Source organism: Lonchura striata, chromosome 12 (assembly GCF_046129695.1).
Source record: "Lonchura striata isolate bLonStr1 chromosome 12, bLonStr1.mat, whole genome shotgun sequence".
NCBI lineage: Eukaryota > Metazoa > Chordata > Aves > Passeriformes > Estrildidae > Lonchura > Lonchura striata.
This window is the reverse complement of record NC_134614.1, coordinates 17227616-17242165: the sequence shown is the minus strand read 5'-3', so window position 1 is coordinate 17242165 and position 14550 is coordinate 17227616. Positions and strand designations below refer to the sequence as shown.

The 14550-nt window shown below is 46.0% G+C and overlaps 1 protein-coding gene across 16 annotated transcripts in view; it reads left to right on the top strand.

Moving 5' to 3' along the window:
- Positions 1–14550, top strand: part of CADPS (calcium dependent secretion activator) — a 205922-nt gene that overhangs the window by 177377 nt on the left and 13995 nt on the right. For all 16 annotated transcript variants that reach the window (XM_077786159.1, XM_021537240.3, XM_077786156.1 and 13 more), the window contains 2 exons: positions 4160–4192; positions 6786–6893. In XM_077786159.1, the coding sequence (XP_077642285.1) occupies positions 4160–4192; positions 6786–6893 (141 nt within the window). The remainder of the gene's footprint in view (positions 1–4159; positions 4193–6785; positions 6894–14550) is intronic.

The window sequence follows — 14550 nt, the reverse complement described above, 5'->3', positions numbered from 1 at the left end:
TAGTTCCTTGCAAATGTCTGCTGTTTGCTACTCTTGGGCCCTTTTGCTGAGTTTGAGGCAGTTTGTAGGATCCATCTGGAAATGGAGATGGATTTAGGAAGGCTTAACAGCAGAGGCAAGAAACTGCTCTTGGCAGCTTTGTGTACACAGTCTGGCAGCTTATCTGAACCACCGTGGAGTTCAAACTAAGCATTCTGCCTTTTCAGGTGTGCTGGAGGCACTTTGTTCTTCAGAGCGGAGAGGAAGGGAGGGTGTTCCATGCACTGCCCCGCAGTGCAGCTCTTCTCCCTGGATAAACCCTGTGTGCTTACAGCCCCGGGACTGTGCTCCCCTGTGCTTGAGGGGATGCAGGGTATGGCTTGGGTTGGATACCTGGATACCTTCCCTCATTCCAGTGCCATGGAGGGTTAGGAAATGCCTGTGTGCCAGCAGCAGAGGATGTGGAGGCGGCAGCTTTCCAGGCATCGGAAGTACCAGCATCAGGCCGTGTAGACAGCGTAATGTGCAGCCCTTCCTTCCCCGTGAATCCAAGCTGTTCCTCGGTTGATGCTGCGCTGCTCCCACCACATCCTACTGTTTACACTGCTGAGTGATGCTCCCTTTGATTGCTGAGCAAAGCCCTAGCTGCACCTGGACTCTGGGCACCTGTCAGGACCAGCACCTGGGTGCATAGGATTCAGGCATCCTCTCTGCTGCTCCTTGGACACTGACTGGCAGTTAACTGCCCCAGCAGCAGCAAAACAATCTGTCCCACTCCAATAGCCCCACAGCCTTTGAACATGGTCCCAAAGCCTGGATTTCATGAGTTTTCAGTCAGGAAGGGATGTGTATCCAAATAGCTGCTGTGCGTGGTGTGTGCATGTCTCCAGTAAAGTGTTGGTCCCTCGCCTACAGCAAGTGGGCTGGGTACACGACAGAAGAGCAGGATTGCTCCTTCCTGACAAAGGGATGTCTCTCGCTTTGGCCCCCATATTTGCTGGGAGCCACTGGGAGAGAGGAGGCTGAGGAGCAGCCCTGACCCCTTTGGCACTGGGCTTAGCAAGTCTCCTCTCCCTGCAGTAGTAATGTGACTTGCTGTGTTTAGTCTTTGCAGTGATAAATACAGAATCTCTCTCTTGTTACAGCATGCTTGCACCACCTCCCACGTTTTCCCTGTCTGAACAAATACAACAAAGTGTGATGGTCCAAGCCACTGAGCTCCAGAAAGCATTAGTCTCCCACCCCCTTCCACCAACTTCTTTCATCGCGTGTTTTCCAGGCGCTCTGCAAGTGACATGTACTCGGGGGTCTTGTGACAGACAGTTTTATCACCTAGTAGGATATCCTCATTTCCAATTCTTGCCTCGAAATTCAAGATAAAATTAATGCATCTGTTGTCCTAATAAATTCTCACTAGCCACTTCTCCTTGCAGAGCACTTTGAGAGGAAAACACCCTTCTAAATTTGGCCAGACTTTTTTTTTTTCCTGTTTGTTGCTACTTTTGAGTGCATCTTGGCGGCAGCAGCCCAGGCCCTGGCTGGGTGTCTGCATGTGCAGATGCACTGACTCACAGGAATGCCAGCTGCTAAAATACCCTGTAATCTGGATGGCCTCTGTAGCCAGAGCATTACACCTGTGGCATTATAACCAAAGATTCCATGCTACCCAAGGGAGACAGAAGTAAAAGAGCTTATTTTTGTTCTGCACAAAATTTGTATGGTAAACTGAGATGTTTCATGGCAAAGTCACATACTTTGTGAAAAACGGCAGCCTAGCAAAAATCACACAACATCCGGCAGTTTGGAAATTTCACTAAATGTAGCCAAATCTGACTTTAAAGAAAAACAAGTAATTATTCTGATTAAAGGAGAGTGGGCAGGAGAAGCAGCTCAGTTTTTTTGTGGGTGGAGGGAGGAGATCGCAGGAAGCTGAGTTATTCTTGTCGCCTCTTGGCTTTGGAGAAGGTAGTTTGAAAGTGGCGCTAAGCTGGACCCAAGAGTGCTAAATCCACACTCAGCTGGCAGGTTTGCCTCTGCCTGCCTTCAGGCTTGTGTGATATTTGAAGGTACAGGTTCAAGGTCCCTGAGCAAGGACCCCAGCTTGAGTTCTGCAGGCTGTTGAGCCACATCATTTTCCAGGCTTGTTGGGCTTTGCTGCTCAGAAAAACTGCTGGTTTGGTGCTCGCATGGGCACCCTGCCTGCGTGGGTGTGCCATGACTGCCTGCTCTCCTGGAGCTGCACCCGCTGGATGGGCTCCAGCTGCCTTCACGCACGGAGGCTGAGGCTCCTCCGCTCCCATTCCACAGGAGCAAGGAATAGCACTTCACCACCTCTCGAGAAAGCTGTGAGGATAAATGCAGAGCAAGGTGTCCAGCCAGCTGTCTGGAAACACAAATACCTGGAGACAAGACAGGTGTTTGTTCTGGTGCTGGTTTTGCTGTCTCCTTCATAAGCTCACATGCTGGGACGTGCCCCGTCCCCCTGCAGCCTCCCTGGCAGGCAGGCCTGGGGTCACACCGCAGCAGCAGGCGCTCGGTGCCCTCCTCCTGCCCTTCCCTCTGTTCTTGCCCCCCGGCTCGGCAGCCTGGGCGCTGCCAATGCTCGCCGCGTTCACCTCGGCAATTACCACCAGTCTGGTCTTTTGTATCGCCTCATTGTGCTTAATTATGCACCCCCCACACACACCATATGAGTGCTTCCACCCACTCTCACATTCTGTCTCACACATACATTCATTCTCTCATTCGGGACACATAATTTATTCATCCCAAGATGCAACTGTGTGCGTGTTATATTTAGGCTGTTTTAATGGTAGCTTTAGAAATATTTAAAAGCAGGTGAGCTTTTACACCCAAACAAAGATGGCCGGCAACGCTTATCCTAATTAAAAGCAGAAGCGTTGTGGAAAATCCCAGCCATACTCTTTCTAGACACTGTGCCTTATGCTACAGTGGGAAAAAGGTCTCTGTGGCCAGCTGGGCACTGCTCAGTTGGAAGAGTTGGCCTTGACGTCAGGGGCCACCCCGCCTCCCGTGCCAAGCAACATGCACCCTGCTGCATGGAAAATCACAGCCAAAATCAATTTGGGGTCTTGGAGATCACACCAGCTTGTGATGACACCACAGAGTGCAGTGTCCATCTCTTGATACCTTCCCTCCAACAATATCTTCTAAAAAGGGAGGAAAATCAGGGAAAAATGAGGTAGCTGTTCAGTCTGGGAAGCGGAAAAACTTCAGAGCACTTCTGGGTGGTATAGCATGTGCACACTGCCCCAACATGGGCTGCAAGCTCTTGCCAGCATCAGGGACAGCAACAAGAGGGAAAATAATAATTATTTTGTTTGAATTCACTGATGTGGGGGAGGAACAAGTGAGTGCAGGAGAGGCTGCATGTGAAGGCAACAGGACCAGGTTGTGAAATGTGAACACATCTTTCCAACCAGCCCAGCCACAGGTGCTGGTTGCAAAACTTCTCACAAAACTTCCCAGAAAACCTTCAGCCTAGCAAAGCATCACAGAATGGTTTGGGTTGGAAGGGACCTTAAAAATCATCTTGTTCTAACCCTCCTGCCACAGGCAAGGACACCTTCTACTATCCAAGTTACTCAAAGCCTCATCCAGCCTGGTCTTGACAATGTCCCAGGCTGCAGCCTGCACAACTGGGGGAAGCACACCGTGGGCAGGACGATGGGAAGGGAGCAAAATTGGGGTCCTTTCTTGTGTCTAGCTTGGTGCAGGCCCCTGCCAGCCTCACCATGCCATCATTCCCCCACTCCCGGGGAGCTGCCATTGCTCCTGGGATACAGCTCCCAGCAGGAGAGGCATGCAGTGCCTTGGGAGACACGTGGCATCAGGTGGAGAGCGAGGCCTCCGAAGAAAATAACGATGTCTTCTTACGAACCCCGTCTTCCCCCGCTCGCTGAAGTAGAAGCACAACTCCCACACTATCATCTGCTGCTATTAGAGCTTTAGCAGCAGTAAAGTTACCTCTCCAAAAAAAAAACAACAACAAAAATACCACCGTTTTAGACAGGAAAGTGAGTTTCATCACCCTTTTCAACCTACTCAGCATTATGTTGTCCCAAGTCTTGGATGGAGATGGTCTTAGAGAGTTTAAAGAAAAAAACAAAGACCTGAAAAGGTACTGATGGTGTTAACTCTCTTCTTGTTCCTTTTACAGGTGAAGGCTGCTTCCAAATACGTGGATGTACCCGTAAGCACAATTTAAACAACTTCTGCCACAGTAATTTCCATCATGCTTTGGTTTATGGCATGTGTAACAGCCCACATTATGCATTAACACCCAAGATTGAACCATGGGCCTTCATACTTCTAACATTTGAACTGGAAAGGATTTCTCCATTATGTTAATAATGAGCAGTTACCCTCTTATGGAGACCTATGAGGCTGTTTAGGCAACAATTTGCAGATGGTGTCAAAAAGGTACCATATTTATGCAATTGGCTTGAATCACATTTGGAAAAAAAAAATGGGAGAGTGCATTCTGTTGATTCTTCATTTGGACTTGTACAAATACAGTATAATTTCCAAACAAAAAGTCCAGACATGTTAGAACTGAGCCAACACACATCTAACACATTAGCTAATCTATTTTATTTTTGTTCTTCTAATTGTTGGTTTATTTTACTCTTTTGGAAAATGACTTTTTTATTACTTTGGGGAAATGGTGATCAGCTACCAACATGTGTTTGGGAAATTGTTAATGAAAATAATTTTTTTCCATTTTTCTGTAATTGGTGTAGGGAAACTGTACATCGTCTCCTCTAATTAGACCTTGATTCATAAGGAAAAGAGCCCTTAATGTTCTTAGACAGAGCACTTAACTTGCCAGAAATTTACATTTAAATTAAGTTGAAGTGTAATATATGAATGTTGGCTGGAATAAGGGGTTACTGTAACATTTACAGGCAGAAAGATCCTGAGCAACTGCAAATGCAGAAAAATAGATCTTAATATGCCACACCAGTTCCTGCACCCAGTTAGACTGGGCAGTGGAAATCAACAGTAACTCAGTTGAGTCTGATGATGTGTATATATAATGTGTGTATATTTAATGCAGGTGTATTGTTCTGCATGTTCTCATATGACAATGTGACAAATTTATCAGATATCTTGGACCACATCATCTGCATTTGGTTTTTTTCAGCCCTTTAGCCCAACCTAAATGTTGCCTACAAAATTATCATATCTTTAGCCTAGCATGGAAAAGACAAACTCTTGAATACTAAGAGGTTTTGCTTGGTTTAAAATACTCCAGTGCAGATTTTGGTGTCCTGTTCTCTCAGAGTAATAAAAGCAAGATTTTGAGAGCCTTAGGAAGAAAAACTCAAAATTTATTTATTTTCCTGAAAATGTGGAGATCCTTCAGATGAAATGTCCTAGTTGTTTCAGTGCATCTTAAATATTTAGTCATCAGAAATTTGAACACAGAACAGTTATTTTAAGTAACTTCTAGGGCGAAACATGGCCTTCTCTGAGGCCTCTATATTCCGAAAGTAAAGCATTTCCAGGGAAGTGTTCTTAGTAAAATGCTGTGTACCCTTTCAAGCTTTTCCAAAAGCTTTGCACCTTGGACACCCAGGGGAGGTCTGCAGCAGGGTCTGCTCCTCTCCTCGAAGCCAGACAGATGCTCCAGTTCTTTGTGTAAATTGGAGCAGAAATCATTCACCTGGGTTAGTTTTCAGTTGTTTCCCCACCTGCCTTGGAAATGAAACTGTATTACAGTGGCTTCCTTGACAGCCTCAACATTTTTAATGAACAGAACCACCAGACCCACACACTTCCCAGACCTGTGCAGAGGCCACCCCATGGCCCGTGAGCCACTGCCTTTCCAGGGGAAGGAGAAAGAAAAACCTATTTGACTAGAAGACAGAGGGGAAATTCTGGTGTTGAACGGAAACCCACCACTTAAATTTAATTCCGCAAATGTTAGTTAAATATAACTCTGTAATTCTGTTGCAATTGTCTTGGTACAAACCAATCCATCTAATCCTGCCTTGGAATGGGCACGATCAGCAGACTGAAAATTGCTTGAAAGTGTAACACTTGACTACTGCCACGTTTGTGTTGTCCTCATTGTTTTTCAAATTAATACCTTGTCATTGTTGCAGTAGGTGTTAAGAAATGCCACTGCCTTCCCAAGGGCCAAGCACTGGCCCTTTGCTTGATAATTGTTTGCTTTGTATTAAAAAACTCCCTTCCTACTGCTTTCCAAACTGTCCTCATTTTCACCCTGGAAATTACATGGATGTGCTAACTAACTTCAATTTACAGCGGCTGACAATCGTATCTTACAGAGAAATGATACTCTGTGATCTGAGGTAAATCACAGTAATGGAAACTAATGACACTAGTTATTAACAAACTTACAACGTGCCATACAAATTTAAGGTTTTGTGGCAGCTCTTGTAATGACTCGTGTTACCGTATTTTAATGGGTTTCATTTGAGGTAAGTTTGAATCCAATATATCAAGCAATGTGAACTCAAAACAAGATTTTTTTTTTAAGTCTTTTCCCATCCAGCTGCTTCAGTTCCCATTTGCTTTAAAGCAATGCTGTTATCCCCAAAATCTTGCATGCTTGTATGTTACTCTTTAAAAATCAGTTAAATTCTGCAGAGATCTGTAGAAGTGTGACATCAGGTAAGTGTTCATCAGGTAAGGAAAGGGCAAACTGCAGGAGGACAGCAGGAGATGGAAGAGAAGGATGAGGCTGCACAGAGAAGCTGCCCCCTGCATCACTATTCATGTTTTTCTCTCTCTCTCTTCTTCTCTCCTCCATGCAGAAGCCAGGAATGGATGTTGCTGATGCCTATGTGACATTTGTCCGCCACTCTCAGGATGTCCTGCGTGATAAGGTCAATGAGGAGATGTATATAGAAAGGTTATTTGATGTAAGTAAATGCCCTCTCCTCCTTGGACACCAAGCAGGAGAGACCCAAAATGTGACAAAATAAGACAGGAGGATAAGTCACATTTTGAGACTATTTATTGGTTATAGCTTTAAAAAATAAATCTTTCCCTTCTTCCTGACTAAGGCTTGTATCTGCTCTCTGCCTGCTTTAAATCTCCACTCTAGTCTACTGTGTCTTAGTCTGTGTGTGGATTTTAAAGAAACAGTATCTTCTAAGAGAGCTCTTTAATATGTTTAAGCTTGTGTAAATTTCTCTGTATCAGAACATCTCAGTCATTGTTCTCAGTGTCCAAATTTGAGACAGGTTTTTGGCAGAGGTGTTTGCTAAGGGCCAGCTCTTCTGCACGTTTTGCATTGTTTCATTGACAAACACTCCAAATCTGACAGCAAATTTAACATACTAAACTTTAATTTTAAAAGCTAATCAAAACAGAGCTGATTATGAATGGGCTTCGGTATAATGGAGGACCATGTTGTGGTGTCTGCCACCAAAGGTAAATTTGAGACATGCTCTCTTTGGTGAAGATGGCTGCTAGGAACTGACCCAGATGTTCACAGCTAATTTGCAGTTGGACAAGATCAGTTTGTTGGACTGTGAGAGAACAGTGACCTGTGATGCCTGAGACTTTTAGGTTTGGATGCATGTCAAAAGTATTTCTGTTTCTGTTGCTTTTGTTTTGTTACAGCCTTTCTGTCCTTGTAGCCATTCTATAGCAAAGGTTTTCTGTTGATGACCAGGCTGCAGCATTAGTGTTTCAGTCTCTCTAGGGTATTTGTCCATATCTCAATTTCTGTTTGAAGCAGCTTCTTTCCCTACTTTCCTTCCTTCCATCTCTCAGCAGTGCCATGTCTCACTCTCCTGGCTCTGGAACTCTAACAGCCTTCTGTGCTTTCTTTACTCACTCTTTTGCTTCCTCAGTGTGCAGGGAAAGCTGCTTTTCCCCAGCCAACCTCTTCCTTCACTCAATACTTCTCTTTCTGCACATTACCTGTCCCTCAGAAACCTCCTCTTCCTTTACAATTCCCACTCTCTCTTTTCCCCATAACTTACCAGATTAAAATGGAACTTATCTCTCATGTCAAATGTTTTATCACATTATATCAAGTGGCATGAATTAAGAGTCAAATAATCTTGCTGTGTACATCTACTAGCATGACCCATATCCACTGAGAATGCCTCATTCATGCACAGAGCACAGCAGTGCCTCCTCCGGGCTCGGCTCCTGCTCGCTCCGGGGAGAGTTTGCAGCGCGAGCACCAGACGCAAATCACCCATCAAGCAGGCATGGGGAGAAAAAACAAAACATAAAACAAAAGACTGTCGCTTCCATCTGCAGCGGGCCTGCGAGTGCATTGCTCGTTTGTGTTGAAATTTATTCCACGAGCAGTTAAATTTCCAGAGCTCATCTGGACTGTTCTTTTCAATGCCCACACTGCCTTTTCCCTCATCCTTTCCCTATGATTCACAGTTGGTGTGTTTGTACCGATTTGGGCCATTATTTCCAATTTTCAAAAGGCTGTAATTAACACAAATATTGATTTCAGTTTGATCCACTCATACTTGGTTTTACCAAGCCATATTTTAAACAAATTAACAGTTGACATGGACTAAAAAACGAAAGAGCAGCTACCTTGGTAGAAAGCAAAAAATGCAAAACCCTTCTTTCCCTCCCTGCCTTCCTCAAGTCTCCCTGATCCATATGGAATTAAATAATCAAGGATGGGGTTTTTACATTGCTCTGCCTGTTTTAACTTACACTGGCTGCAGGTGGGAATTGCAGCATGTGGGAGCTGTTCCCATTCCTGTTCCTATTTGTGTTCCCATTCCTGTTCCCGTTCCTGTTCCCATCCCAGTGGGACAGAGCTGGGATCTAATGCTGCTGGCATGTTTGCATGTGTCTCATGTGCGTGAGTGTGTGCCCATGAGCAGGGCGAGCTGCGGGGTGGTTGCTTTGCAAGGAGGGAATGGATTGTGCCAAGCCCTTGTCACCCAAAACTTGGAATTATCTTTTGAGCAGTCATGTATTGCCTTTGTCAGGTTGCAGCTGAAGGAGCTGGCTCCTGTGGTCAACTCCCATCATGGCTCAGGTGCTCCTGGTGGGGCAGTACCAGCACAGGGTTTACATGGGGGTCACCAGACTCCATTTAAGTTGGTGCTGTGTTCACTCATGTTTGTGTAAAGGCAGGAGCAAATGCTTAACTCTATTATGGAGCTCAGAAAGAGCCCTGCAGCCTTTTGCCCCTCTCACCTAACCCAGCAAAGCAGCATGGTCATGGGGTTTTTAAGCTTCTTTGGTTTTATTTTCCAAGGACATTTTAGGTACTAACTACCTCTTTAATAAGAAAGAGGAATAATCAAAAATGGTATTTATGATGCTGAGTTAGAGTTGGACATTATTTTGTTCCTTCTTCACCCAGCATGGCAGGAGAACAATCCTCTTAGCTGCAGTTTGTCCAGGCAATGAGATTATTAACACTTTCACAGCCAGGTCCTCAGCTGGTTTAGTGCAGCAGTGCTGGCTTGCTCCAGCCAACTCTCAGTCCAGTTTAGGCTGTTGTATAACAATAGGGGCAGCTGTGGCAGCAAACAGCTTAAGCCTGCCTGCAGGCAAGTCCTGTGCACCCAATGGGGTCCCAGTAAAGACACAGTGTGGAGCTGCACCCCCTTTCTGCACAGTCCTGAGCAGTGCAGGAGCAGAGGTGCACAGTGCAAGGTTGTATATTGCATGTTTTGTGGGGTTTGAACTCCTGGGATACCCCTAATCCCCACACTTCGCTGCAATCCTGCCCCGTGTTCCCATTTATTCCCCGTTTGTTTCCTCCCCAGCACAGAGGCTGCAGAGTGTGTTAGGCCATGTCCCCAGAGACAACTGGGTTAATATGTCTTTTCTTGGCATTTGCCATGATTCTTAGCTCAGAAACCATCTCTCTTCCCCTACATCGCCTGACTTGCTCATGCCTGCAGAACAGGGCTCTGCTCTTTGGGAGATACTGCTGTTTGTGGCAGATTATTGTTATATTTCTGTGTGGTCTCTGAGATAATCCTCTTAATTCTGAAAATTAGTCAGGATGGGTTTCCCCCCCTGCCTGAAATAGAGTCATCTTAATTTTAAAAATCTGTATTCTTGGGATCATTGAATGAACAGATTGATCGTGGAGTTCTGATGGTAATCAAAACCTAACTAGCTTTTTGGCAGTGCTGTTTACTGCAGAGTAACATGACTTATTTACTTGGCCTGGTTCACTAATTTGATAACATTTAAAGCTAAAACACTGTAATAAGGCCCATTGGTAGAGAGCAGTGGTAACAGAGGAGTTTCGGAATAGCGTCGTAGCATCCCCTCCCTGCACTCCTGTGCCTGGCTGGGTGCTTTGGGATTTAAACTCTATGGTACTTTGCACACAATGCAGAAGGATCACAAACTCTGTGTGGTGCCTGATAGGAAGTAAAATTTTATCACTTTTTGCCCAGAGAGGGGAACAGCGTTGACATGCAGAATGGAACTTTTTATAGGAACAATGAGGCAGAAGCAGGCTGGTGTATCTTAAACATAGGAAATTATCTTCAGAGTGATCTTGAGTCTTCAGACCAATCCTGAAAAATTCAGATCCTCTTTGTCTTAGGTCACTCAGAATTTCACAGGATCAGAGTTTATACATCCGTCATTTTGTCTGAAGGCAGTGGGAGTTTTACTTGCGAGGGTTGTGCCCTTTGACAGAAGTTATTTCTAGATCCATGTATGTGTGTATATCTTTACAAACACCCTTAGATACTCACAGTATAGGTTTCAACTCCTCGCAACATATGTGATCCAGAAAGTCTATGATTGACTAGTAGATAGTGTGAATGCCAACCTTTCTTCCACATAAATTGGTAAACACTAATGTAAAACATAGGGTGACTATTTCCTCCCCAGCCACAGCGAGTAGCACGTACACAAAAGGCTGCTGAACATCGGGTGAGCTCCCCGAGATCCTGCGAATTCCAGCATCCTGATGCAGTCCCTGAAGAGCGCAGATGGCATTTTTCTCTCTGATGATTAATTCAATATCTTACCCAAAAAAACAAAAACATGCTTTTGATATGAGGGATCAAAACACCAAGAGAAGCTCCTAAGATTGCGAGGACCTAAAAAAAAAATTAATTTATTTTTTTCCTCCTTGTACTTCTTGAAGACAGCAGCCTGAGTAGAAGATAAGGATTAAAACAGATGTGCTTAGTGCTAGTTCATCTGCTTAAATCTAGCAGTCTCTGAGATCAGTGATTAAAAAGCCATCTCTAACTTTGATGAAATCCACTGCAATGGTAATTCTGTGTCTCTGATCGCTGTCTTATGGGCCTCATGTCTGCCTAAACCGGACATAAAAAACATTTCACTGGAGATGATACATGGATTATATGGGTCAATTATACACTTAATCTGCCTTCTGGAGATTAGGTGTGCATGGATTGACCCTGTGTATTTGGCTTGTCCTTGGCAGTTATCAGATCAGGAAGGTTGCCTTTACCAAAAAGTCTGGTAAGCACTTAATCACGCAGTGATACTGCCCGCCGAGGTGGCAGCAGCGCCGTGCTTTTTGCAGAAGGCAGTTTTACCACTTCACTGTCACTCTGAGTGTTCAGCTCCCTTGGTCTGTGTCACAGCCGGGATAGCAGACGGAGAACTTACTCAGAAATGAGAAATGAGCCTCTTCTTCTCTGCAAGACAGAAATGGCTCTTAGTCTTGATGGCAGGGTGGGATTAGCAAGGTCTGGCAGGTGTAGCAGGGAGGGCAGTGGGGAGACCAGGGTTTGCTCTGCCCTTGGCTGTCCTCAGTGCAAAGGAGCAGTCACTCCAAGTCCTCTCAGCAACTAGAGGAGTCAGCATGTCCTTCCCACCACCTTCAGGGGGGCAAAAGCTCCTGGCTGAGGCTCCAGCATCAAGTCCTGTCCCTCAGGCTCAGCTGAGTTTGCCTTTTAGGAAGCCCCAGTGATATCCCAAAGCAGATGTTGCATCAAGTGGATTTTGATGGATTTTAGGAAGAAACCAAAATCCCTCAGCCAGGAGCCCAGCAGGAGTGCTGGGGACATGGTGCAGGACTATCCTCATGTTTCCAAAGCAGGCTGCCCTTGCTGGTATCTGACTTCCAAATATCAGAGAGAATAAGGATGCAGGACACTGTGTGAGTGTCAAGACTTCAGCAGAATCCTTATACACACTTCCAGGAGTCTGAGTAAGCATTTGTCACTGGAGGATCCACAGGCAGCTCAGCATATGTTTCAGTACCTACACATTAGAGCCTGATAGCACACCTGGGTATATTGAAAAAATAAAAAACACAACTAGATCAGTTAATTCAGCAAGTCCTCTGCAGATACTGAGGCATTAGCTTATTCTTAAAATCAAAGCTTTTGCCCTTAGCAGGGTTACTCACTTGAATTTTGGCAGCTCCTTCAAGGCATGCTTGCAGGATCATGGCATTTCTTGCTAGACCTAAGCCTTGCGTGGCACAATCAAATGCCAAAACAGAGCCCTTCCCATCCTCCCTTCTTCCCCTCTCCAATCTCAAAAGCCTGGTTGTGAGTCAGTGGAGCTACTCACTGTGAGTTAGAATTACTCACAGGAGGCCGGGTTGCAGGATCAGGGGAAGAACGGATATCAGGCTGCGTGCTGGGCTCCCATCTCGTATCTGCTTGTAGCCACACTCACCACTTTCTCTTAGACAGACAACAACCTGTTTCCCTCCCACGCAGCTAGACTGCTCATTAGGGCACTAACTCTCTCCCACTCCCATCCTGATATGGCCTCCACGGAGCTATTTCTTCTCCGTTGGTTTTGCTTTTTTTTTTTCCCCTCTCTCCCCTTCCAGAACGAGTTGTGAAATTAAGACAATTAGGCACATTGATCTCGAGGTTCACAGCTTACATTTCCCTCTCTATGCATCTTTGGAGGAGCCAGAGCTGTGCAGCTTCTGCTGTCCTTTGCTGGCTTGGCAAGGCTCGGACCTGGACCTGGACTTGATCTCACTGCAGGACTTTTGCTGGGAAAAAATATAAAATTGTGGCGGAAGTTGTCAGTGTATCTTCTAGGGGACAAATTTTCTTTGTCCAGAGGAGGCATAGAGTGCTCTGTCTTTCTGTGCCCTCTCGGAATCACAGGGAAGAGGGGAGAGGAGCTTAGGACTGACACAGCTCCTCAGAGGCAGCCCTTGTCCTCTGATATTCCTCTCTGTTAGCTTCACACAGCCCAGGCATGCACTGGGCACGCGGCCTCCTGGCTCCCCCTCAGCAAGGCTTCTTTCCTGAAGTGCTCATTTAAGTAGGCTCCATTTAATTTATTTTAGGGAGAGTCTTAATAAAATAAATCCTAGATCTGTCACTGGATTTTACATGCTTGAAAGGGGTTTTTTCCCCTCCTAAATGTCTTTATCAGAACAGCTTTTCGTGTTCCAGTAGACATTTGGTTGAAGACAGTTAATTTGATTTCTTTTCCAGAGGAGATTTTCCATTAATCATTCTAAGAAGGCAGACTGATTGCTCTGTTACGTTAAGGTCAGCATAGGCTTGCTAACATCATCTGCACCGTGCTTTTGAGCGTCAGAGATTTGTGTTTCGGGGCTGGCACTGAGTGAAAGATCATTTATTTCCTGGTAGATGTGAGTAGCCGAGGCTTTGGGGAAACAGGAGCATGGAATTCTCCATCCAGAGAGATCCTTTTTCTGAGCAGCCTCTGACCGGGAGCTCCCTGCGCATTCATGACTGCGGACGAGTACGGTGCGCTCTGCCTTCCAGCTGAGTTTGGGAGGCTGTGGCTAATCGGAGCTCCATCCTGTGGGCCATCAGGGAGGAGAGCCTGGCTGGTGAGCCCGGCTCCTGCGGGTCCCGCCTGCGTCCAGGGCTGTGGGAGCGTGGGAAGGGCCGGGGCGCGGCGGTGCCCGCAGGTGCGCGGGGCTGAGCGCAGCCGGGGCCGGGCTGTGCTCCCTCCCTGCAGGCTGTGCTAAGAGCCTTTGCCCAAAGGAACTCGCGGTGCAGGGCAGAGCCCCTGCGCGGACAATGAGGAATTGTCTGATTTCCAGCAGCGCCTTCAATCCGTCTTTTCCTTTCCTCCCCCTGCATCCCAGTCCCACACAATTGCTGCTCAGCCCGCGCCAGCCAGCGGTGCGTGCCAGATTAGCCGTCCCAGGTCATTTTGTTTCTCTTGATCTGCGGCTCTTTCCTTTCCCGGCGCTCGCTTAAGCCTGGCCCTGGATGTATGATATCAGCATTCAAAAATGCCTGGTGGGACTCGGGCAGGGAGCGCACTGCATCCGGAGAGAGACCAGCGAAGCTGCTGCAATCAGGGCCGAGATGTCCAGGCAGCCTCTAGCTACTTTTTTGGAATTTGCATGCTATAAAAGAAGCAGATAAAGTTTATCGAGTCCCACTTCATGACAGCTTCTAATTTAAAGTGATAACAAGTATAATGAAAGTATTCTATAACATGCATTGCTGTGCGTCTTACTGAACAACTGTGCAGCCAGTTTTATCATCACTGCCTCGCACTAACAGGGCTCTGGAATCAGGACAGGAAAATAGCAGTTGTGTGGATATTGTGGTTTTACTAGGCTGCTTTATATAGAAACTCATATTTTAACATGTCAACTTCATTTCTTTTTTG